The following is a 26,560-nucleotide window of genomic DNA, read 5'->3' as shown; positions in this document are numbered from 1 at the left end:
AATCAAATGTTAGAGCACCTCCAGGTTTGTGCACATACCCCTCCCCACCACCAACAATAACCAGCTCTACTGTCTTGCTAACAGATTCAAATTCATTTTCTGGCTTCTCTACATTAGAGTTTTAAAAACATGCATCTAGAACGTTATCCTAGCCTAGATATTTGATCTTGGATAAGTCACAAAAGGCACACCTTCACAGAACGGTCCATAAGAGAGTTAGGAAATTTCCTTTCCTCTGCATCAGGCGAGAGTGTCCAGGTGAACCAGTACTCTGGATCTGTAGTTACTGTGCTGCTCCAGAAGGATGCTAATGCAGCATTAACCAGTTCTGACCACAGAAGAGACATTTCCTCAAGGGATATCTGAAGTGAAAGAGAAATTAAGAATTCCTAAGGTTAATCTGCAGGCAGTAAAAGAAAAATCAGTAGGAAAAAAAAAAAAAATCACTGACTAGCATAAAAGCATAAAAATATTTTCTGATGGGGATAGGGACTCCTTTCATTAATACAATTTATTAACTCTTCTTCAGCTTTAATAGTATGCTCTGCCCCTCCTCTGAAATAAAAAAGTTCATCTCCAACCATACCGGACCAGAGGGACCAATCAGCCTCCACTTCTTCCTCAGGAGCCTTTTCTCAGTGGGTGCATCTACACGTGTGTTTTACTGCACATTAGACTAATTTAACATGCAGTTAAGCATCACTGTCTATACATGGGCTGCAATTAGTGCACAGTAGATTCATTTACTTTGGTGTAGGATAGTCCTATCAGCCACAAGTACTATCCTATGCCCTAGTAAATTACTGAGTTTAAATGTACATGTAGCCGGTTTAGTTTACTCCGGCTCAAATCGAGTTGTATTAACTGCACGTGCAGACATGCCCAGTGTATGGAAGCTCAGATGCCAAGTTAGTCATACAGAGACTCTATTCAACAACTGTGAAACTTACAATGGCATGCAGAGCTGCACAGGCCCAGAGAACAGGTAAAAACTGACACTCCAACTGTAGGTATTTGTTCAGAACTTGCTGCTGTGCTGAATCTTACAGAAGGGGGTGGGGGTGGGGAGTGACACTAGATATGCTTGTCACAGCTGAATGTGAACTGGCCAGGAGTTCTGTGAGATCTTTATCTAGTACACAAGATAAGAACGCGTAAGTGTGAGACTGGTCTCTGACTACTGATTTGACAAAAAAGATTTCTAAATCCAGAAGTCATGTAAGTGAATACCAGAGCTTCACATAACACAAAGCAGTGGTTTTACTCTGTAGTGAAACTGAGGTGGGCACCAATAACTAGCTAATTGACCATTTAGCTAATTGACTTCCATTAATTCTGTGGTGGATGCATGCAATTATGATGGACGAATAATAATCGCATACGGCTACATATTTTAATGCCAAGCTTGAGCCTTTGCTTTATGAAGTCTGCTGTTAGGTGGTTTGGGGAGGCTGATATTTTTTTGTTTAATCCACTACTATATAAAAATTAATGAAGTATCATGGAGCTATTATTGTTGATGCAGGAAGCAAAACTGCATTCTGGTATGCTGTAGATATCTATATAGCTTTGAAATTTCAGTTTCAAAAGCATGTAACACTAATTTACACTACAAGACTTTTTCTTACCTTATCGAGATGTAGCAAATGCCATAGTCCATAGAGACGATGAGATGCAGCTGGTGTCAGTTTAAGGGAAAAAGCTATGTACTGACCTAGCTCTGAACGCAAGTTTCTCTGTTCATTGAAATTCTCCCTGTAATAAAAGAAAAATCAGGAATTAAACTTTACTTACTTTAGCAAGACACTCTAAGAAATCATTTGTACCATAAAAACAAGCTATGACATACAAAGAAGAGTTGCAAGAGCTAGAAGAGACTGGTTAGAAAGCTAAAACCACAATATTTCAGGGACTGAAAAAAAGGAACACTTTATTATATAACAGACCCGAGGCCCAAGAAGCTGAAAGAATCTGAATTCATATATGAATGAAAAACGTATTATTTTCTAATTCCAAAATGTTAGAAGCATCAATTTCTGGATTAAAAATCTTTTAGAGATTTATATTTGGAAATTAAAAAAAAAAAGAACAGCATTCCTGAAATCCAGGTTGCACCAGTATTTTAACTTTTCAAATATACTATTCAGGAATCTAAACGATATCCCCCTTTTTCTCTGAAATGTATTTATGAAGAGCTGATTTTCTCCAACAAATAAGTAATTAGTCAGAAACACAAAAATAGCTGGCCACTTAAAACAAAGGGAATGCTTAATTCAAGTGGCCATCTAATTACACATATTTTTAGTTTTTCCTACGTTCCGTTAGCACACATTTGCACTAGTATGTATGTTCCCTTGGATAATATTATTTTGGAGTGCCTCTCTCACTTCTCAAATTCCAACTGTATATCTTTGCAATAGTTGAGCAATACAACCATAAAGTCTTGAAAAAACACCAAGAACTGAAGGCTGTCTATTTTATAAGACAAATAACATAACTGTCTAGTAAGATTTGCCACAATCACAGGCTTCATTGTACTGCTATTGGAAGCCATTCTGCTATGTATCAAGATATTTCTCTCTACAAACTAAATGCAATTATTTCAGAATGTTCAAACAGCAAAGCATTCAGATACTTAAAATCCTGTATTTTTTGTACAAGAGCTGATGGGAAGAGAGCTAATAAAAACTAGACCTGAATTTAAATAACTCTTTAGAAAGCATATTTTAATGGGCATCTGGCATTAGGTCCTACAAGTGTGGTATTATGTGCAGGCAAAAGAAAACATTTCAATGTCTTGATTCTCATAACTTTATAAAACAGATTTTAAATTGCATGAAAAGAAAAAAAGAGGTTTGTTTATCCTCTTCCTCACCTTGTGAGACAAGCTGTATTTATACAGTCTGCTGTCAACTTGTACTGCCACAGCAGTGCCAAATGCTCCATTGTAGGCCACAGCTGAACTCTGCTACAGAGCTGGGTTAGTAAGTCACGGTCTGAGTGTGTAGAAAGGACCTCTTCAGTAAGCATCTCTTCTGTAGGACCCAGCTTAATTCCTTCTGCTTTTAGCTGCGAATACTGCAAGTCCACAAAATCCCTTAATTCACCTATTTGTCAGCAAGGAGATAAAAAACATAAATACATTTTTTATTAATGAACACTTCAACAGCTAGTCTGAAAAAACTAGTCATTCACAGAAATGTAAATGGATAAGACAAATATTTCTGGATGAAAAGAATAAAGATAGTACAAGATCTCATACTTCTGCTGTGCTTGACTGTACTACAAGGGAAGTTATTTACCTGGATTAACATCTTCTACATGATTAGCTCTGAGAATCAGGCCCTGAGCCTGCAGCAGTGCTTTCTTCATCTTCCATCCAGTAGCAGCAATTTTCAGACAACAGATTTCTTCCTTCCATCTACTTTTGCCAAAGGCAGCTCTCTGATCCAGGACACTGAGTTGTTTACTGAGGACTTTTAACTGAGCAAAAGACTCTACCACCAGCTTATTCTGCAAATATTACAAATACATATTTTTAAGCAAATAACATAGTTTTTATTTCTATGGTTCTATGGAACAAGATCTGTGCACCAGTTTAAATGCTCAGGTGCAAGTTAAGGAAGCATACATACAACTACAGTGCCTGATATGCAAATACCTTGCCACTGGGAGCACAATAAAAAGCCAACTCTAAATGCTCTCTCTCTCATATGTTTAATATGCTCGGAAGACCAAAATCAAGATATCCCACCAAATGATTGCACAACTGGAAAGCTAAAGCTGAATTTTAACAATGAGTTAATATTTTGTTTTAATATGACCATCAAGCACATGCTGCACAGTAACAACTGCATGAAAGCACATTTACAAGCATTTAGTCATGCATCTTTGCACTGATATTAGCTAATTTACATTGCTAATTCTTCCCACATTCTGCTTTGAAAGTATACCTTGACACTTTCTGTATTAACTCAGTTTCATAATGCAATATGTCAGAGGTCAGCAACCTACAGCCCACAGAGCCAGGGAGTTCCAAGGTGTTGGGTGGCCGGGGGTTTTCACATGCACTGCACTGTGCTACTGTGGGGGAAAATTCACCTGTACCAGGGCCAGGCAGCTGAGAGAAGTGGCAGTGGCAGCAGCTTAGTCCTAGTGCCAAGTCCATCTCAAACCTGAACCAGGTCATTCCAGTCCACCACCACAAAAAGCCTACTGACTCCTGCAGTATGTCATCAGGAAGCTGCTTATGGAAGTGGGAAGAGACTGAGCCTCCTTCCCCCAAGAATGCTATTCCCATGCCTGTATGCAGAACATACCTTGTAAATTCACAACTGAAGAAACAGTATTACTTTGTTGTTATGGTTTAGCACTACTACTTCATTCAGAAACAAAAAATGGGAGGGAGATCACCTGATAAAAGCTGAAAGCAATTTTAATAGGAGCATTCCATGTGGTGAGCCAATAGGGGGCACAACTGTGCTGAGCTACCCACCTCACTGTGCTCAATCAAAATCACACTTCAGGTGTCTCCCCTGGGGCGCCTACGTCTGGCCAACCCCCTTTCTGGAGCACACCCGCAAGCCTGGGGTAGTCAGTGCCACCACCCGGGCCTTGGTCTCTGTTAGGGCTCTATGCAGCCCAGGGTACACAGATGCTGCAGATCTTGGGGGTGTTTAGACCACTGTGATATTTTGGGATGCTTCTTTTAGCTTGAAGCATCCAAAGCTAGCCTCCTGTACCAGAGAGAAGTAAATTCCCTAGCTCACCTTAGCCAGTCGAGCAGAGGGAGCGAAAAAGGCGAGTCTCTCCCCAGTAATTCACAGCCCAGTACACTGTACTTGAAACTTTTATTAATTAGAGGAAGAGGGGAGGGGTAGAACGAGGAAGTTAGGAGAAAACACCTTCAGCAAATATAATCATGCGAGTCTTATAGAAATTGGATACAATAATCCTTTTACAACACATCTGCCTAGACATAAATCCTAACCCCTGACTAATTTCCCAGTTTTTACTTCATAGAGATATATCCAAGCTGGACTTGGAGGCAAGATGCTTCAGCTTTGTTCCAAAAGCCCACCAGACGAAGAGAGCCCCCAGACCAAGTGACCTGACCCTTACATAACTTTTCTGACCTCATCACCTGGTTCCAAGCCTTATTTGAGGTAGACTAATCCTTTTAAAAGTCAGCAGTATCCCCAAGTGGAGTGACCAGGGTCCCACAGCTGGTCTCACAGGCTGTTTGGTGGGAAACTCAGGACAAAGGAATCTATACAGCCCAGCCCCTTAGGTGACTAGGTACAGTTGCCTGAAGATGATTTATTCACACCCCACATGCTGGAAATCCAGGTCTACTGACTACACGTACTATGAACTTATTGTGCATGCAACCTAAATTTAAAAGCAAGGAAGAAGTTCAATGTGGGGAAATGCAAGATGCCACACTGGGAGGCATAATCAAAAACACAAATACAAAATGGGGGACACCTGGCTGGATGACAGCACTATGGAAAGGGACTTGGGAGTCTTAAAAGACCACAGACTCAATACAAGTCTGCAGTGTGATTTAGCCACAGACGGCGAATGCAATTTTGGGCTGCATCAATTGAAGCGTTAGGTGCAAGACATGGGAGGTGATAGTGCTTCTACTCGGCATGGGTTAGGCCTCATCTGTGTATTGTGTGTAGTTCTGAGCGCCACATTTTAAAAAGGATGTGGAGAAGTTAGAGAGGCAGGCAACAAAGATGATCAAGGGCTTGAAAGACAAGTCATACAAAGAGAGGCTGAAGAAGCTAGGCATGTTCAGCTTGTGGAAAAGGCACTTAAGTGGGGACATAACAGCAGTCCTCAAATACCCAAAGGGTTGCCATAAAAAAGAGGGAAAGCGCCTTTTTTCTCTTGGTGCAGAGAGGGAGATGTGGACCAATGGCGTGTTGTAGCAAAATAAGTTTAGACTGGATAGGTAGAAACACTTCTTCACTGTTAGAACACTAAGGAAGTGGAATAGACTGCCTAGGGAGTTTGTGGACACCCTCAGTGGAGGTGTTCAAGAAAAGGCTGGACAGCCAGGCTGCACCCCAATGAGTGTGGCCATGCAGTATGTGGCACCGCAGACATCTGTGGCACCACATACTGCATGTTCACCTGTTCTCCATGCTGCAAGGGAGCAGTGCCTGGGGGTGGTGGGGGGGAAGGTGAGGGTGTTGATCCCTGAGTATCCAGGGGTCAAAAAAACCTCCACAGAAAAAAGCAGAGCAGTGCTGGTGGGGGCAGCATGCACCTCCAAACCAGAGCCATGCTCCAGCTGCTGCCCAGGCTCTGAGTGGCAACATTGCCACACCCGCAGCACCGGAAGGTCCCAAGACAGACTGATGGAGCCAGCCCAGTGCTGGCCCCAGCCGCCTCTACCCCACCTGGGGTAACCTACTGCATGCCAGAGTGCACATGGCACAGATGTTCCCCAGAGACAACTAGCAGTAGCAGGAGGTATACCACCACTAGTTGTCCCTGGGGAACCAAATGTTCAACTTGTGTGGATGTGGCCCCACTGGTTGGGAATGATGTAGGCGTAGCTAAGCCTATTTTCTACCATGGGTATTTCCCATGCTTCAGGGCTTTGCTGGTTGTTCCTGTCATCCACTTCTCCCCCCACCCCCTCTTTTTTTTCTGCTATGTGTCAGGGTGTTTTTAAGCTTTCCCAGAGCCACTGGATGTTGGCTATAGCTAAGACTGAGGTCTTCAACTGGGATGTGCCGATTCTCCTGCCGGGAGCAAAGTTGGAGGTTCCAGGCTAGAGAGTCTTGCCCTTCCACTCAGGGTCAATTACAATTGCTGTATTTGATCTGACCCTATAGGAAAGAATTTTACCCTATAGATTGATATGGACTGTGGGGCTTTTTGCCTTCTTCTGTAGTCCAGGGAGGGAGGGGGGAGCAAAGATGGGAAAAAGGGAAGAGGTGGCCCTCTACCCAGGACCTCCTGAGCATATACTGACAACATTTTTTAGAAGCAGAGAACTGGCTGCCATGGTTCCCCTGCATTACCTGTGGCAGATTAGGGTGTTAGGTCCTTGTTGTGTCAGGGCTGAGGGTAGTTTTATGTTTAGAGTATGATGAACCTGCCTCAGGCTGGCCTAGCCCTAGAGGTGTTGACCTCTCGAGGCCCCTTCCAGCCATACTTCTCTCTGACTCTAACAGAGCAGGTAGTTTGGAAGCATTTAGTTCAATAGAACCTGGGTTAAACTTTTTAAAGACTCCCATGCTGTAAAGGTGCTCAAGTCCCATTTTCAAAAATGGCTTAGGTACGTAGCTTTTTAGATGCCTATCACCCCCTTTACGCATGCAGGTAACGGTGACATGGGATCTAATGCACCAACTGAGGGGCTCCCAGCCACAGGGGGAGGACCTGGCCACATGTTTAGTTAATGGCATGATTAGAATCAGCTACAGAAAATATTACACATTTTTTGTTGAATGATTTTGTAGCTTGTTGCTTGTTTTGTCATGCCCTTAATTGGTTGAACCTGTAGCTGGGTCACAACTTAAGGTGAAGTTCACTGGTGGATCACAACTTAAAATGTAACGTGTAGTGGAGGCCCAAGATGCAAAGAAATGGTTAGTGAAAGTGAACCTATAGAAACCAAGAGCTTCCATCTCCCTAGATGTCTACATACCTTTAAAAATCTGGTCTACAGCAGTATAAGCCTAATTCATTCTCAATAAATTTAGGCTCCTAAGTACTTCAGGCACTTTTGAAAATAGGGTGTAGGCACTTCTGAAATGTTTGCTCCAAGCCTTTTTTTATAAAGGGTAAATGCAGAAAAAAAATAATGCAAAACACTCAGAAATAACAGACTAAACATTTAAATCTCTTAGCCCTAGACTGGTTTACTGGACAATGTGACAACTCACACAAGTCTGGATTTGGATATTTTTTGCCCTGCTTGGTCTGTTCTGGTGAGCAGAGACCATGCTAAAATTCAGAGATATTGTATTTACTATGGAGTAGAAATATTCTCCATCCTAAAGCACCACTAAGTTATTCTAGAGAACTACTGATCTGGACAACCCAACAATGCCAGAACTGTTATTCTGAATAACTGATACATCTCAGAAACAAATTTACATTACAAATAGGTTAACATTTGTATTCACCAGTCTTTTATATCCAACAGTGTCCATCTCCTTGCCTGGAAAATGAATATAAAAGTGCAACAATGGTTCTGAAGTACCTGGATACACTTGCTAGAGCTGCCTAAAATATTGTACTGCAAAAAGAACACTGTACCTTGAAAGGAAGAGGCCTTCCCAAAGACTTCTGTAGCTTCTTTACATTGCCAGAGATACCAGCAGGATTACTCAAGCAACTCTGAATCTGCTGTGCAACAGACTGAATTTCCCTGGAAAACCTTGGAAAAGAAAGACGAAAAGTTTACATACAAGTTCAAGAGGGCAAAGGCAAATGCATGCACAATGAAAAGAAAAAAAAAGACATTTTTCCCCTCTTCGCTCACTCTCCCCGCAAAAACCAAAGCCTGATTTTGAAGAATGGGTGCTGGGGAAAGTTATTAAGTTACTAGGTTTTGTATTTGTAAGGACATGGCAGTGTCTGGAAACTTAACATGTAAAACCCACTCTTCCAGTTAATACACTGAGCTGGCTGTATGAGTACAACTAAACATTCAAGAAAAGACACTTATGTAGCTCTTTAACATAAGTGCATTTGTAACATAAAAGGAACCAACATTGCCAATTATGTTACACGAGACCCAAACTACCTACTTGTGTTGCTCCAATCCAATCAGCATCTGAGGAATTCTGTCGATTAAATGCTTCCTAACCCAGTGCCAGTGCAATGAGAGGAGTGCCAAGCCAGCAGAATCCACCATCAGAGTGTCAGATGCTGCCCAGAACCGGTCACGCCACTGCAAGCTGCACAGGACCTAAAGACAAGTCAGGAAGGTTACAACTTTTCCAGCTCTGAACCTTTGCTACTGTCTGTCTTGAGGGAACAGGGGGTGCTACTAAAGTTGCCAATACTGCTAATCTAATAATTAGGCAATATTTATACTCTTAGAGATTTCTTTTCAGCTGATTTACCTGTATTCAGTTAGTTTACAATATTCTTAGAAGGGTTCATTTCAGCTGGCTACCTATGCTGACCTTAAAATATTAATGGATCCAGACTAGAATATTAAGTACAGAATGGTTCCAAGAATTTTTCTTCTTAAATTAGACACAAACAGAACAGTTCACACAACAAGCCAGCTGAAGACCAAATTTTAAAAACATGCAGACATGCCCATGGACTGTCTCTGAAAGGCTCTATTACAGAAGTAGCTGCAAAGTAGACTGCGGATGAATGGAGGGGAAGCTGCTTGGTGCATGAGCATGGGGGAGAGAATTTTAAACATAAAGAAGGGCATGGAAAAATGAGAGTGTTGCAGAATGGGTGGATTATGCAAAGACCAAGACAGATGGTGTTTGGAAGAAATGAACAGAAAGGTGCAAAAAGGATGGCATTACGTACATCTTACAGATGACATGAAATGTGATTTTGACACAAAATAGAAGTGAGATCTGGAGGGTGAAAGAGAGAGATTTTAGTGATGGTGGGAGATTTCAGCACAAACATTCTAACTGAGGTGAGGGGAAATGTTAGGATTAGGATGCTGAAAACCTACATCTCACATAGAAGTAAAGAGGCAGATAATGAACTCACAGAATCTACTATAGGGCTACTGATCAGTTAAGCTCTTTATAGCCAATACTATATAAATCACATACTATGTACTTCAGAGGTCCTAGAATTAAAGAACAGCATATCTCCTCCACAGTTGTGGATTCTAAGTACCCTAGTAAGAATAATTTTAAAAAGCAAACAAAAACACCTCTACTCACATCATGCACATCTTCATCGGTTAATGTCACCTGTGAAGACTTCACCCAGTGCAACATGAAGGCATCCCAAAGTTCGAAGAAAGCAGCAAGGCTGGCCACAATAGCATGTGGAAGTGAACTATAACTCCCTGGTTCTGGATTTAAAGATTAAAATTAAAAAAAGAGAAAAAAGAGAAGGTTATAATATTTCACATAATGCAAAGTTCAGCTCTGATCTTTTAAATACCTTATAGAGAGTAGTGACCTTTGAAAATGTTTTAGTTTTGCACTGAGTGTCAAAATATTCCTGCAGAATTTATGGCGTTCCACAGTACTTCCCTAGTTAATATAGGAAATATAGTAAATATGGAAGACCAAAGGTGGATAGAGAAATGTGAAGAAGTTAAAGGCCATTTTATTAGCCATGTTAAAACCAATTTTAAGATGATATTCAAGTTAGAAACTAATACAATTGGAGGGACTGAAACTATAACAAAAAGTTTTTCTTATATACAAAACAAAGCCATATAACCCCCATATTTTCTACTTTAACATACATACAATCTCTTCTTTACTTGCAGATTTTTTTACTTCTCATTTATCCACCAAGTCAACTACTAGTAGCATCTCAGTGATCCAGAAATACAACAGTCTTTGGATTATAGGACAAATGTGCAAGTTTTGAAATAGTTCTTGCCTATTGTTCTTCTGCAAAAGCATAACTTAAACATATCACAACCGCAGCAAAGAGAACTTCTGAGATGCACTAAGTGGTGCTTTGTCATTAAAACCTTCCTTTTAAATTTTATAGATATGACACCACATTGCCACTTACATGATGAAACAAAAGGGAATTTGAAGGAGCTTTACTTCTCTCCTATCTACCATTAAATAAACTTATAACATCCACAACTTCAAGCATGCAATTCCTCTCATCTATAAAATTTAGGAAAGACAGATACTATCCATGATATATTCTAACAGAACAGTACAGCAGATATTTATCTATAATACAGACTACACATCTAGTCTCAGAACGTTATTTTACGCTGCTGTAGCTCTCATCTACATTAATACATTTGACCCTCACATATTAAAAGATTGCATAGAGAAGCATTGTTTAGAGGTAATAGCTTTTTTAAATAGAATCCTGTCAAATCTAACCATCTTATTTATTTATTAAGCATGATATACAATTGACATAATCAGTCTTACCTTTATGGAAATCCAGAGACATTCTTAAAGCACTGGTTCTTGTCTTCTTGCTAGCAATCAAGTTCTTTTCAATGTAGCTCCTTTCTTCTCGGTTGAGAAACAATACTGCCCTAAATTTAAAATATTATAAAACAGTTGGACTGGCAGTAAAAGATGGCAAAACCATAGACACCACTGACTTTCCTCCTTATGTAACTACCAGTGGGACTGCCTCCAGCCAGCTTTTAACCAGAAATCAATAAAATAAAAGCAAAAATAAAAAACCAAAAACAAAACATTTTTGGAGGAAAAGCTGGTAATAACCACAATATTTTAGACAGTATCAGCTATAACCATAAGGGGGATTATGGCAGGAAGGAAGCTTTTTGTGAGTTGGTTAACCCCCAACCCCTGGGAAGAAATGCTTGGCATTTTCTTGAACGCACCGGTTTGCTATGGACTGCAAAAGGAGAAACAGTTGATCTGTGTGTTCCACTTCAGTATCAAAGTTCAATGAATTTCTAACAATATCCAATAATTGCATATTCCATCTTGGATCCAAGGGCATCACATGTTCATCTGATAAGAAAGTTGCAGAAAAATAACAGTTTTACCAAATGAAAATATCTTTTTTTTAGTTTCCTGTCTCCAGACCTCTAAGAAATGCTTAGGATTTCCATAAATGTAAAGAGATGGAGAGCACTAACAGCAATGGCTTCACTCTAAGTATGATGCACAGTTGCAGAATTCAAATAAAAAATGGAAATGACATCAGCTATTCTTTCAGCTTTAAGTTGGAGGGAAGGGGTGAAGTATATAGCCAACATTATAGCCCAACAGTGCACATACATTGGAGAAAAAACCTTACCTTCGATGAACCAACACTGTTTTGAAGCACAATGGTGAGTGCAAGCTTATCAGTGGTTAAAGCACTAGGACTGGCGTTCAGGCTCAATTCCTTGCATTAATACAAACATTTTCTGTGACCGCAGGCAAGTGACTACACCGAGAGGCTGAGGCACAGCAATGATTTGGCATCACTACGCCTAAAACTTGTAGACATCGGGCTCTTGAAGTGGAATTGACTGCCCTGTATCAGCTTTGCAGTGGAAGTTGCATGGTCTGTTTCTAAAACAGACAATGGGCTCAATATTTTTCCTTTTAAACCTGAGCAGGTGAAGTGGAACTGCCTGTTTTTTATGCACTAATCTAGTGGCCAGAGCACTTGTCCAGAATCAGGGTTCAGTTTCCTTCTATGTCTCTTGCACCTAAGGAATCTGCCATAAGCACTTGGCTCTTGGATGCCCTGGGGTGTGGACACACTCTCCCACTCTTGCTGAAGCTGTACAGAAAAGAGCAAGATATGCTGGACCAAAAAGAAGAGGAATGACTGTAGCCTAGTTCTGTAGCACTTGCCTGAGAGGGCAGATGTGTGTTCTGGGCCCTGCTTCCAGGATTGTAAAGAGTCACTGGATGAAATGAACAAACATTGCCGGGAGCATGGACTTAAAAAAAAACTCAGGGTGCCCCCTCCCAAGATGTTCCTGAACTACTGGTTTGCAGAGTTCTGCTCCCACTTGCTCTCGCTCTCCACAATGCTACTGTATGAAAGGCGGGAGAACACAGCTACCGCTGTCTCTGGTTGTGGCTGCAACAACTGTGGTTTGTAGTAAATCATACCTGAAAGTACACAGCATGTAACCCCATGGCACACCTCATTTGGGCCTCTTAGGGAACTCAAAAGAATGTCGAGTGTGTAGATCCCAAATGGACAGAGGTGTGAGAGACACCCTGAATCACCAACATGGTAGCTGTTCCATGCACGTGAAAAAAGTAAAACTCCAAAGTGCTCAAGAAACTACCCTGGGAAGACCTGTGTGCCTAAGTAGAGCAACAGTTCTGAGGATCACATTCCTGGATGTAGGCACCTAAAGTCCACCTCATCCATCTGCAGACCTGGACCTTAGTCTCCCTGTGCCTCAGTTCCCCATCTGTAACATGGGGATAACACAGCAGCTCCTAATGTTTCAGCAAGTTTCCTTCAACCCAGGAAGAATTAATACCTTCCTGAGGAGCTCCTAGCCTCCCCCTGCACAACTCTAGATTAAAACCATGTCCTAATTCTTTGCGATCTAACCACCCACCTTGCCAATGGATTAATCCAAATGCCAAACAAGAGTAGCATAATATCCTAAACAATACTGAAAATGATTTACTTCCAGCAAAGAAAATGGCAAAAGATTAACACGTTATCCATGTGCCACACCAGTCCTAAAGAACCACTTACAACATGCATTAGAGGGAAGCAATCTAAATTGTTAAGCTAATGTCTGCAGACTTCACAATCAGATTCTCTCTATTGCCAACAACCATTCAACTCTTGCAGTTTCTCCTTTCAGATTCGGAAGTATTGCTAGGTAAAGTCAGAGTACAGCTTTGTACAGCAGACTTTCCCAGAAGGGCTGCAATGCATTCAGAGCAAAAACTGTCCACAATCTTCATCATTTAAAAGAAGCTTGTACAAAATGCACAAATGAATGAAAGAGACACAGTGACATGCTGTGAAGATACCTGTCATACTTGGCTGTAACAACTTGATCACATTACTGATTCCAGCAGAGAGGGAACTGGAGTAGAAACTGGTCAGAGATGCAGCTCCAGCTTCCAGTTGTGTGCACACTGAATCTGTAGGTAGGAATAATAATAATATCTTCCAGGTTACAAACTCCTAAACTGCATTGAGTCCAAAACTTGTACTCAGGTTGCACCAGCACAGAAAGCCTGAGTCTCAGCTGTTGGCGCTTGGCAGTTTTCGGTTGCTCTTTGTCTACAATAGCTGCAGGTGGCAACGCAGTCTTTCTGGGGAGCTGCAGCAGCAGACAACGCGCCAATTTAACCTCTGCGGTACAAAGCACTTGGGAGATATTTTGAAATGCACTATCAAGGAGATAAAATCGTTACCAGAAGTACTTTATGGCAAGGCCACAGAATTCATCAGAATTTCATGATGTCTAGTTACTGAAAGAGCAGTTTCCAGAAGTCAATGGGAGTTGACATCTCACACTTTATCCTTAATTTCTCCTTGAGACTTTTTTTTTTTAAATAGCAATGAAGCATTTTTTAACAGAACTTAGTTCTCATTAAAATATTTTTCTAGATATGTGTAATGTTTTCTGGTTGCAATTTCAGATTATAAATATACATATATTTATCTGAGAACAAACCATAACTTCCAGAAGAGAGAACCCCATCCGTCTCATTCTGGCACGAATATAGACTAGGATTTCCCAATTCTAATATTATAAAAACCTTAGTCTGTCCATAACGCTTTATTCGTGCTCTGACTGGCTGTCTTAGCAGCCAACTGAGTGCTCTAGACAGACAGGACAGACAGCAGAGCACTGTCATGACAGTGAACCAGTCGCCCCCCACTCTGCTCCTTGGAGCTAGGGGCTGGAACAACCCCCCTTTGCCCCCCAACAAAAGACAGCAGGGAGGGGAGCTTGGGGGAGGGGGCAGTTACTGGTAGCCGCAGCCACCACTCCATGGCCGCCACCCTGTGCCCACAGCCACCGCACTGGGCCTGTGCTTGCAGCCACCATCTGACCCAGGCCCACCACCAGTGCTGGACCTGCACCCATTGCTGCTGCTGGGCCCACAGGCATGGGGCAGCAGTGGCACGGGCATGGCAGTGGCCATGAGGGAGGGGAGTGGGCCCGGGCCCAAAGCTGGGAGCGGTCTCAGCCCTGATCCCAAACTGCTGGGGGAGGTGGGGTCGGGCCTGAAGTGGGTGGGGCTGGACCAGCAGCGGGCACAGGGCCAAACACTGGGACCCCATCCCTGCCATCCCCCCCATCGTTTTTGACAGGCAATTTGCTAGTAGATCTATAAAAGTTGTATATTTTGTGTGTATCTTAGGATGTTTAAAAAATATCAGCCTACATCTTTAATTATGACCATTCAAATACAAGTTTTATAAACTATTATAGTGTTGATAAGCTAGGATGTCTTGTTAATACTGAGGTTCTTCAGTTCTGAACATCCCCTCCAGGTGGAAGGATATTCGCACACAGTTTCAAGACCTAAGTACGCAAGTCCTGTAGGACGTTTTTTTGGTCTAGCTGGGGCCAAACACACATTTTAGTGGTTTCAGAGTCTCTGGTGGCTGTTGCAGGCAACAGCTAATCCCTCCTTAGTGCTAAATACTTAAGTCGTAAAACAAAAGTTAATTTACAGAAAACATTTTCAATCCTAGTTATTAAACAGCTCTCTGGAATATTTAGAGATTTTGGGTCTTCAGTATATGAACCCTTCTCAGATCACCCATTATTCGGAGCAATCAGATATCAGTCTCCAGAAAACCCCAATTTTTCATTGGCTGTTTGGCTGTTCAAGTAATTATGTTTTAATACTGGAACCTACACCCCTGAAACAACAGGGCAGTGGTTCTCAAACTTTTTAGATTTGAAGCACCCCTGGATAGACTTGAAGCACTGACATCTCTCTGTTTTCACTCTTTTTTTTTTTTGCCTACAGAAAGATAATGGAGCAGTTTTTCTGTTGCAAAAACACTCAGAAACACCACAGCTACAATTTTCATTTTGAAATCTCTGGGTTTAGCTTGCGAATCATATTTGTAAACCTAATACTGCTAACGTTATGCTGTGCCCTTAAAAGAATCTCATGCCACCCTGGTTGAGAATCTCTACACTAGGTAATATGTGAACAAAATTACTTGTGTAATATTTACTGCTGCTGTGTAAGAAAAAACAGTGCAGAGAATTTGACTGGTCTGAGGTATGTAAAATAATTAAGGTACTTACCAAGCACTTGCGGTAGATTTTTTGTTAGGTGATTAAGCCACCTAACTCTCAACATCCAATCCTGATTAGTTGCCTTTTCTATGAACAATTTAACAGAAGCAGAAAGGACCTCAATTTCATCCAGCCAGCATGCATCCATCTCAACAGCACCGAATTTGAGACTCTCAGAATTGGTGGACTGCATAACCTTCTGCAAATCTTCCAGAGTAAGGGGCAGTGCTCTGAAATGCATAAAAATAAGCATTCAGCAGATCAGTTTCATAAATCAAAATGAAAGGTCCATCAGAACTGAGGAGCATATGGGCAAGAGTGGTTAAGACATGCCAGTTCCCACAGCCAATGGAGCACCAGCAAGGGATATGACTAGCACCCTTACCTGCTCACCTTAAAAACTCCCCACCCAGAATAACCAGGTACACAGTTCTAGGTGGGTTGAAAGGGGACAGCCTTCAATATGAATCGAGTGGGACTCTTTTGTGCGGAGCCCTAGTTAACTACTCTGATGCTGAGTCTCAGCAGAGCTTTATAAACAAACAAGGATTTGGTATTACATGTTAGCGCCATCTCCTGATGGAGCAAGGTAGTACTAATACCACCTACTGACCACTAGTGTGTCCAATTCCATACCATAGTACTCTTAGGTGTTTACTGCTTGCATTTTAATCAAGTAGGGTCTCTCACCCACCTGGTGTTTTTCAGGTTCAATCTATTCAGACAGTAGGCTAGGACCTGCCCATCGCTCTGGACTGTAGAAAGAAGAGAGTCTTCAACTGCAAAGAGACCTGTAGGTAGAGAGTCTGGCCACAGGCCCACTGTGAGCAGGGAATCACCCCAAGTCTCATGCGAAGACAGAGCTGAAACATGCTTCCTTACCAATTCCAGCACAAGCTGAAAAGAGAAGACCATAATACAATTGAGAACTGTGCCCTTGAATATGCCCTCAAGGTGATACTGCTTAGGAAGATTTTTAATTAAGAACCAAAATATTCTGTTTTTGCAATAGATTTCACATTGCAGGATCCCAAATCATTTCAAAATCTGTATCTGAGGTGTGAAAACATTTTGCCCACAACAGACACACACAACAATTCTGGAGCGTTTGAGATAAGATCTGTTCACTTCAAGGTGCAACCTACCAGAAAAACTTCAAACTGATAGCCTACATTTTCTCCAGACTAATCTGAACCAGAGCTAACACCTCAATTTTTGGTCTGAAGACGTCTGAATTGACCAGACCCTGCCTTTAACACTCCAACCAGAAGACAACACCTTGCACCCCGCACCCCCCCTTGTGAGATTCAGCTCAGAATTGGAGCCAGTAACTCTAGGAATGTAAATGTTCTCCAACCCCTTCAAAAGGGCAGTCTCAGGATCACCAACACTGCTTCCTGAAATGGATATAGTTGAAGGTTCGGAAAGAAATGCAATTTTTTTTTATTTAAGGAAGGTACAAAACATTTACCTTTTGATTCATCTGTGATTGTTGTGAGCCGACATAAACATCCCAACATGCTCTGTAGAAAGCCTTTGCTAACCCAATGCCTCGATGCAACTGTTGTGCAATTAATGTAGCAGCATGCAGCAATGATGACAAAGACAATGCAGAACCTGAAAAGGTCTTAATATTAATATGAGCTAACCATTTTTGTAAAACCTACTGACTGCTTTATTTTATCCACACTTTCACCTCCTGAGTAGCACATAATTTTTTTAGTGCCTTGCAACCAAGGTCCAATAGCAATTAATTATATCTTGTATCTCTGTTAGGTCAGTAAGCAAGTATCCCCATTTTACAAGTTGGAAACAGGCCAACAGAAGGCAAAAGCCAATCTAAAAAGTCTGTTCTGTCTCTTAAAATTTTTACCTGATACTACTCCCCAGAGTACTTTACCGGAAAGATCAGAAAACAGTCTAAAATTGTCCTTATTTAGTGCATCGCACAGCACTTTGTGTATAGTTACTTTTACCACTTCAGCTGCACAGTCATAGCCAAAATCTCAAACAACAATAAGGGAGAAAAACCTTTATAACATAATTGTTATACATATACTGACTGAAAAATACTAACTGGAATTTACGTTGAATCTGCTCTTTCAGCGACTTGCATAGGACAAAACATCAAGTGGTAAGTTGAGCACAGACTTCAAATTTCCAGATTTTTTTAGATGTCTCCTCCTAAGAGACAACTATACAAGGGGTTTTTCAAAATTAAGTGAAGAAATCTCTGTCTAGACAGTGTTAACGGGCCTGGTTCTTTAACAAATTATACTTATGTTCCCTCTTACAAAATCAACTTGTAGAATGTCTTGACGTGACAGTTGTGTTACTGATATGGTATGTGGGAGAACTTTACTCTAGTACAAGAGGACACGTATCAGATTCAAGCTGGAGTCTGTGCCAGATGCTAGCCACTTCTGAAAGTTTTGCCACTGGGCATGAGTGGTACACATAGTATCATAGTGCTTAGGGTCAAAAGGGACCTAAACAGATCATCAGGTCCGACCCCCTGCCCCAGGCAGGAATGGGCGCAGGGGTCATTTCACCCCAGCCAAATATCTGTCCAGACCTCCTCTTGAAGACCCCCAAGGTAGAAGAGAGTAAACCACCTCATTTGGGAGCCCATTCCAGAACCTGGCAGTAAAAAAAACAAACATGACTTTGTGCAAGTCTTCTTCTTGGGTATAATTTTCACACAAAATAGTTTAAGCCTCTCTCCCCCCTGAGCTGGGGACCATAGTGCAGCCCATATTAAATGTCAAAAGATATCGAACAGGCAGAGACCTCTTCTCTCTGGCTTTATGATCTAGGGTCAGTCACTGAGAAGCAGAAATTAAAGAAATAGCTAAAGGGCTGCCATAAAGAAGAGGGAAAGCACCTTCTCTCTTGCTGCAGAGAGCAGGACATGAACCCAAGGCTTGAAATTGCAGCAAAGCAAGTTTAGATTGGATATCAGGAAACAATTCTTTACCGTTAGAACAGTAGGGCAATGGAACAGACACCTAGGGAAGCTGTGAAATTTCCAACATTGGAGGTGTTCAAGAGGAGATTGGACAGGCATTGCTCATAGATGATCTCACAGTAGCTATGCCTGTGTTCTACTATGAATATTTCCCATGCTTTTGGACTATGCTTGTTGCCATATGGGGCTAAGAAGGAATTTTTTTCCTCCTCCTGTTTCTGTGTGTCAGTTTTTTTCACCTCCACAGAAGCACTGGATATTGGCTGCACCCAAACCTGGGGATTTTGAATGGGGTATGCCAATGCTCCTGCTGCGACTTAAACCAACAGGTTCTTGGCTAAACGGACCTGGCCCTCCAGTCGGATCCATGCTGACAACCATATTTAGGGTCAGGATGGAATTTTACCTCATAGTCAGATACACACAGATTTTTGCCTTCCCTTGTAGCAGAGCATGGCTCTCTTCCTTGGGTCTTGCAAGCATCATTTTAATAACCTTAGCACCAGCAGGACAATGACCTCTGCTGTCCCTTGGCTTTACTTGTAGCAAGTGTTATTCCTCGTGGTTGTGTCAGAGTTGACCGCGCAGTTTTGCTAATAGGTTAGACAAGGATTTATATAGGATGGTTTGGATAGGGATGATCCTGTGTCTGGTGGGGGGTTGGAGTAGATGACCTCTGCAGGTTCTTACTTTTCCATGATTAAACCTGACTGTACTGGAGATTTCTGTGTCCGTTTCTAATAGGGTGTGTAACACTAAAAGATATTTCAGACTTAATATTCAGAGTCAGGCCAAAGGCCAGAGAAGATATTTAATACTCTGGTAAGTATTAATTACCAAAAAAGGAAGAAAGTTTTTCTTACCTGCTATCATCTCTTTAGTTTCTGAATGAACTGTCAGAAGTGCATCACAGATGCTATCTCCCACTAAGCCCAATTCATGCAACAACAACTTCAGGTCCAGCTGATCCAATACATTCCAATCACTCTCCCCTGGAATGTAAATCTCTATCCCACGATTCCTCATGGCTCTGGATATTTCCCCATGAATAGGATCCATTGAAAGGAAAAGCCTGTTAAACAGTCACAAGAGACTACTAAAAACACAAGATATGATTCTGAAAACACTAAGACTGTTCATACAGCATGCCACTGTGTATAAAGTCATGCCTTTAAATCACTTTCACAAAGGGTAGAATATGAAGGACTTTTGTCCCAGTGAGCTCACGGTGAGTTTCATTTGTGTAAGTGTACAACAGAATTCCAGAAAGTGTTAGTTAAAATCCCTTTAAACTATTTGGCTTAATTATGTAAAATACCCTAGTCTATTCTGCCATTTAGAAAAAGGTATTAATAAGCCTAAATAGTTCCATATAAAGGAGACCTAGGAACACCGGAAAATCCTTCTGGGGTCACAAGTAACTTATACTTACCTAAACTGATTCAGGTTCTGCCCATTTAAAGTAGTAGTGTAAGACTATAAATTTCTAGTTTAAACACACAAGAGAGTCTAGTCTAGCCTCACAAGAGAGCTGAGACACACCTTACCAGCTAAGAACTGCCTGCCCAGAGGAGTTTTCCATCTATTGACTCCTCTGTGAAATCTTACGAAACATGAACTTTCATTTCTACCCAGGATAACTTACAATCTTCTCTCTGATGCTTGATGAAGGGTGTTTGTGCCCGAAAGCTTGCAATTAAAGATTTTTTTTTTTTGTAAAAAATCTAGTTCATAGAAGTAGGGTCGGAAAGGACCTAGTTTGTTGGGCGAATAAAAGATGTCACCTCTACCACAAGCCCGGTTTCTTAGTCTAAACACAGACACTTTTGTATTGGAAGGTTACTCAGAGCTGAATATACTTTGGAAGCCGCAGAAAATCAACTGTGATAATCCTGGGTTTGCATTGTGCCATCAGGGACCTGGGTATGGCTATTAAGGCAACAGTTAGAATAAAGTGAATAAAGAGACCTTGGCTAAAAGGAACTGACTCACAATCCCAGATTTCACCCAGAGTGAAAGTCTTACAAGGGAACTAGGCAAGCTTCTTTGGGTAGATAAGATATCTTTTATTAGACGAACCCAGTAGTTGGAAAAAAAGTTCTTTGCAAGCACCCTTTTTTCAGGCATGGGGAGTTAAAGAACCTCAGCCACCTGAAGGAAACATTTTATCTTCTTTTCCAACATCTGCAGTTGGAATAAGCCAAGGAAATAGTGAACCAAAAGTATTGTCTCAATAAATATAAAAATGTAAGGATTAGGTACAGCAATGCTTAAATTCCCTCCTTGACACTGACCCACAAATACTACTGTATATCACACACACAAAATGTATAAGCATTCTGTACTGCAAAGTATTCTAATTTTATGCAGCCGTAAAATATTGTTTTAGCTTGACTGTGACCAGCTTTAATACATATTTGCTCGGCTGTATCTTGTCTGTTTCTTAAACTGAAAAGAAACACGCTAGAACAAAGGCAGGAAAGCTCCTTTGTTTACATCTTTTGTCTAGAACCCACCCTTCTGTTTACTCTAAGCAAGAAACCTCGCTTCTTGTCCCATAAGCCAGGGTAACCAGACCCCCACCCTAACTGGCTAACTAGGCAGTGCTCTTTTTTCAGATTGGTTAACAGGAAAAAAACAAGCAGCCTGGTGACCCCTAATTGGATAACTGGGGTGATGTCACACCAGGTACATAGGAAGAAGCAGCTGGCGGGCTAAGGGGAATCCCAGGGAGGGCCCCAGCAGGAAAAACAAGGTGAAAGGGAACTCTCAGTACAAGGGAGTGAGAGAGTCTCAGTCTGGGACTCTTCTCCTCTCCCTTTCTTTGTCCTCTCTTTGCTGAGGGGATATCCTGGAGCAAACAACCAGGATTAGAGCCAGGTAAAGCATGGGTCAGGATTTGGAGCCTGGTTCCTGTTGCACCTTAGCCTAGCTTGGTGTCTGAACCCATCTGCAGTTCAGGCCCAGGAATCAAGATAGGCCTGGCTCCCTTTCTTTTGAGTTCTTTGGAAGTTTTTGCTGCAGCAAAAGCTGTGGAATTTGGGAGTAGGAATTTTGGGGTGTGGTCACCCTCCAAAGCCACCATATGAAAGTGGAGATCACTGCTCTACAGCTTCCCAGGAAGCAATGAGGGGCCCCTTGCACTGCAGAAGGACCTATGCTTACTAGCAGCTCCCCAAGAGTCTGAAATCCAGGGAACAGCTTACAGGACTCTCTTGCTGAGTAGCAGGCATAGGGGCATAGGCCCCTGGAACTAAACCTTGGTTGAACCCCCACATCTCAGACAAACTGGACATGGGTGAAGTCTCCTCAGAAGGGGTGCAAACTATACTTTGTACTGTATTAGAGACTGTACTTTGTAGTTGGTAGTGTTTTAAATTACTGTTTTCCTTTGTAATAAATTTGTCCTCTGTGTTTATACTGTTTGCAACAAGGGGGGTTTGTTTATGGGGGATACCCCAACCAAATTCAATGAACCCAGAATTCTGGATGGAGGCTCGAGCCACAGCGAAAATGTATTGGTATCCCAAAATTTGAAACCAGCCGAATGGTACCCAGCTGCTGAGTGGTGCCCAGGAGAAGGGTTACACTACTCAAGGGCTATGCCAATATATATATTTTGTTTAGCATTAAACATACAGTACTGATTGAGAGATACTTACCGAGATACTTATTCATCTCTAGTGCTCAGATCCCCTACCCATCCCATAGGACGTAAGCACATCACAACCTTTAAAGTGTTTGTCCTCACAGCACTCCTGAGACAGGAAACCATTATGCAGGTGGATCATCCAAAGCAAAGAGCTGCTAAATGGCTTGTCGCTATCAGAGTCTGTGAAAGAGCAGCAATTTGAACCCAGACGTCCCAATTCCTAAACTGGGACTTAAACCACCACGGCTTTCTCTTCTCTGGTCAGCAAAGACAGGCCATGATGTGCAGGGGGAAACTAAGGAAGTCTGCCTGGAATAACACAATCTTGCCTACTGTCAATATCATTCACCTCTCAAGGTCAGTGCAGAAACAAAGCAACTTCACAAATGCATAGAAACTGAGCACCTGAAGTTGGGATGAGGAGCTATTGTAGGGGTGGAGCCATCTATCACACCTCTCTCACTCATGGTAAGGATTCCTCCAGGTTCAAGCAAAGCATTTAAGCGGTCCAGGACTGAAGGACTGTATTGAACAAAAAAGTTTCTGTGAGTTGCAAGTCCTTCCTTCATACCAAAGTAAATCATATTAAATCAAAATGGAATGAACCATAAATAAGGAGCTGAAGAGATAACCAAAGACAATGATAACAGAAACCACGTCTAATTTAAGTATTTTCAGAAGAGTCCCCTCTTCACCTTTAGCTGTTTAATCATCCTTACAGTGGAGACTGGGGTGGTGCAGGTGCTAAGGCACACATTTGACAGCCCAGAGTTTGCAAGTCTGAGGCCATAGCAGAAGCGCTCACAGCAGGGCCTGTCAGATTCCAATGAACCTGCAAATTATGCTAAATACCTTGTTGCAAGGACACGAGAAAGGAAGCCTCACAACAGCATATTGCTATCAGAATATATATTTGCTATCAGAATAGATATTTACCAGTTTGAAAAGTATATTTGAAAAAGGCGGAGTCGAAATGAACAGGGGAGGTGGGGAGAGAGATCTGTTCACCGCAGAAATGAAACTGTCATATTTCTTACTTGCAAAAGTTAACATTGTCCATTAAAAGCCAGTCACCGGACCGCAAGGCCTGAACCAACATTCCATCAACCCACTCAAAAGTGCCATGACTCTGACCATCCACAGACTGAACATGCTGCAGCTTGAAATGCCAAAATTCTTCCATCAGTCGTGAAAATTCTGGAACAGAAAAAATATTATAGTAATGGCTTCAGTTACTGAAACTGCTTTTATTTTAGGAGTCTACCCACATACCATGCAAACTGTAGTCCAGGAGCCACGGGATTTAAGCTTTGGTCATGAACTGCCTCGCTCTGTATTTGTAATATAAACATCAGAGTAAAGCCCTGATTCTGATTGCTGAGCACAACCATAATAAATTGGCACAAGACATTAAGTTTGGAAACACCCTAGTTAAAGCACACTTTAAAAAAAAACAAAAAAAAAAAAACAACTGTGTTGAACACATGGATTTAGGTAACAGCACTGATCTTCAGATGATTTCTGGAAAAACTTACTAAAAAAACCACTCTCAACATTTCATTAGCTATACAACTTGCTTCAGGAACTTCCACACCGAAATATAGTTTTCAGAACTTTGCTTCCAAATCACCACTGTACATACCTGCCTTGGAGTAAGAGTTTATTTTATTGTTTAGTCGCTGGATAAGTGATAATATTCCCTCTAGTTTGCTCACTACTTCAGTTGTTATATTTTTATTCCCATCACCCAAGGATTTGGGTTTGAAGTTGAGGACGAAGCTGCTCCAAGCTCGCAGCACAACTTCAGCATCATCTGCACAGATGTCAGCAAGCAGCAGACTATCCCTTATTAGTGTACTCACAGTACTCTCCATTTTCTCGAGTAGGGATTGCCATGGCCGAATGAGATCAACCTGCAACAGCAGTTAGTATATTAATAATAGTACTGATGATTCTATTAAATGATTAAAAACCAGTTGGGTTGATTATATATAGCAGCCACCGCAAAAATATAATTTACCTGCTCAAATGCACCTAAGAGTTCAGTTGTATCCATAGCACTGTTCATTGCCATAATTTTTAGTCGATGACCTGTCAGGTGGGCCAGAAGTTCAACGAGACTGGTCTTGCCGACAGCTGCAGGACCTACCAATATTACCATCCAGCTCATATGTACACATTTCATTATGGATTCAAGGGACTGCAGAGAATGATGAAGAAGTGATAGATTTCTGCCAGGGTGAGGAACAGAGTTGCCACGGGACAGAACTGAATACCCAATCTAAAACAGAATTAACAAAAATGCATCAGTGAGCTGACGGTGAGAGAGGGAGAAAAGAATGTCATGTTTAAGGTGATAAATCAGAAGATATGTTTTTTTTCCTCTCTCATCTTACCTGAACATTATAAGGAGTAATGTGAAACTGTCTGGTCCCCACATATGGACTAGAATTGTGGCCAAAAGTTTCCTTGAATATGGAAATGACCTAAATAGGGAGAAAAAAAATTTTAAAGGAAAAAAGAAATTAATCAGTCTAGGTTTCTACAACATGTAAGTTATAATCTTCTCGTTCTAAAGGAATATTTGCTCTGAATTATCTTAAAAGAGCTTTGCTTTATTGTCCAGAAACACAACAATGAAGTACAGCAGCTATAACTATGAGTGTCAACAATCTACAAGGATTTGCTAAGTTAGCAAACTTTATCTTCCATGACATGATCAGAAAGAACAACAGGTAAAGATGACATTTGATAAAGAGCTCTTCTGATACAGCATGTAGAACACAGATGCAGGGAAGGAAAGTGAAACTTAAGGGAGAAGTTACTGCTTATATTTGGCACATAACGTAGACTTAAGAGTTTGATTTCAATTCAATTATATGTTTAAACTGCAAAAAAATGAACAAATTAGGCAACACAAAAGCAGGAGGAGTCTTAAAGATGGACAGGTAATCAAAATAAACTGAGTTTTAGAAGGGGCTTGAAGAAGTGAGTTTGGCTGGCAAACTAGAAAAGGAGCCTACTTCAAGCTTAAGGAATAGTAGGTAAAACGAAAGGCAGGGTAAGATTCAACAGAACACTATGGAGGGAGAACTAGGCGATGTGACGAGCTATTGAAAAGGAGAGATATTATACAAACTGCACATAAATTAAAAACTAAACATCTGAAAGATCAGCAACAAATGAGCACAAATAGAATCCTGCAATACTGCAAATAATTAATGACATTATTTTCATTCTCTCAACTGCAGAAATAAACCAACTCCCATTAAATACTAGTTCTCTCACTCTCTTCCTCCTTCAACCCATCCCTCAGCTGAGACTCCTTTGTCCCCAATTACACATACACTTTGCAGAAATACTGATATGTAACAAATCATCTCCAAACCTCACTCAAGTTCTTTGTTGCTGCACTCACCTGGGTTTGTATGTGCATTACTATGTTTTTGTGCCAAAAGCTACGAAAGCAATAGGTATTTTAAAAAGGGAAGTAGAAAGAGGCACACGTTGGGGATGATTAACACATTTTCTTTTTTTTCTTTTGCATTATTTTTTGTGCAACAGCAATGTCTATAGTTATGCTGTAAAATATTTTTACATTTATACATGCGTTCTTAGGAACATTTCACAACAGTGAGGGGGCGGGGAAAGAAAACGTATAGCTCACCTTCTCTTTGTCCTCTTTGGTTCTCACTCTTTCACCGTAAACCAAAAATACATGTTGGGCTGGACTGTAACAGCCGGGTGACTGATCGACAAGCATCAACTGACACCAGCGGAAAAGATCACGCAAGTTAAATTCCCAGGGTCCTCCTTTTTGTCCCCATTTTTTTTCAACCATGACTTCTTGATCAATCTAGAAAAAGCAGCAGTTGTAAAATAATAATAATAATAATAATAATTATTATTATTCCACTTGCACATGAATCTTAAAACATTTCTTATGGGCTTCTGACAATAGGCATCCCATACCTAATGCAGAGGACACTGGAAGGCATTAAGAGTCCTCTGTCACTGTCAACGAGTTGCCTGGGGCTGCTGCTATCAAATTCAG

The 26,560-nt window shown here is 41.3% G+C and overlaps 1 protein-coding gene across 1 annotated transcript in view; it reads right to left on the bottom strand.

Annotated features, from left to right (window-relative positions):
- MDN1 (midasin AAA ATPase 1) overlaps positions 1 to 26,560 on the bottom strand; it is a 180,237-nt gene that overhangs the window by 70,616 nt on the left and 83,061 nt on the right. Inside the window, exons 40-59 of the mRNA XM_019520321.1 lie at positions 26,174 to 26,362; positions 24,903 to 24,992; positions 24,527 to 24,787; positions 24,149 to 24,419; positions 23,544 to 23,703; positions 22,912 to 23,028; positions 19,718 to 19,926; positions 17,358 to 17,503; positions 16,581 to 16,783; positions 15,896 to 16,116; positions 13,644 to 13,757; positions 11,519 to 11,651; positions 11,094 to 11,203; positions 9,900 to 10,033; positions 8,781 to 8,941; positions 8,287 to 8,407; positions 3,303 to 3,513; positions 2,876 to 3,107; positions 1,629 to 1,755; positions 192 to 362 (exon numbers count right to left, since the gene is read on the bottom strand). Of these exons, the coding sequence (XP_019375866.1) occupies positions 192 to 362; positions 1,629 to 1,755; positions 2,876 to 3,107; positions 3,303 to 3,513; positions 8,287 to 8,407; positions 8,781 to 8,941; positions 9,900 to 10,033; positions 11,094 to 11,203; positions 11,519 to 11,651; positions 13,644 to 13,757; positions 15,896 to 16,116; positions 16,581 to 16,783; positions 17,358 to 17,503; positions 19,718 to 19,926; positions 22,912 to 23,028; positions 23,544 to 23,703; positions 24,149 to 24,419; positions 24,527 to 24,787; positions 24,903 to 24,992; positions 26,174 to 26,362 (3,381 nt within the window). The remainder of the gene's footprint in view (positions 1 to 191; positions 363 to 1,628; positions 1,756 to 2,875; positions 3,108 to 3,302; positions 3,514 to 8,286; positions 8,408 to 8,780; positions 8,942 to 9,899; positions 10,034 to 11,093; positions 11,204 to 11,518; positions 11,652 to 13,643; positions 13,758 to 15,895; positions 16,117 to 16,580; positions 16,784 to 17,357; positions 17,504 to 19,717; positions 19,927 to 22,911; positions 23,029 to 23,543; positions 23,704 to 24,148; positions 24,420 to 24,526; positions 24,788 to 24,902; positions 24,993 to 26,173; positions 26,363 to 26,560) is intronic.

Source organism: Gavialis gangeticus, unplaced genomic scaffold (assembly GCF_001723915.1).
Source record: "Gavialis gangeticus isolate Ggan-Ray unplaced genomic scaffold, GavGan_comp1, whole genome shotgun sequence".
NCBI classification, from domain to species: Eukaryota; Metazoa; Chordata; order Crocodylia; family Gavialidae; genus Gavialis; species Gavialis gangeticus.
The sequence above is the reverse complement of the archived record's forward strand: the minus strand, read 5'-3'. Positions and strand labels throughout refer to the sequence as shown.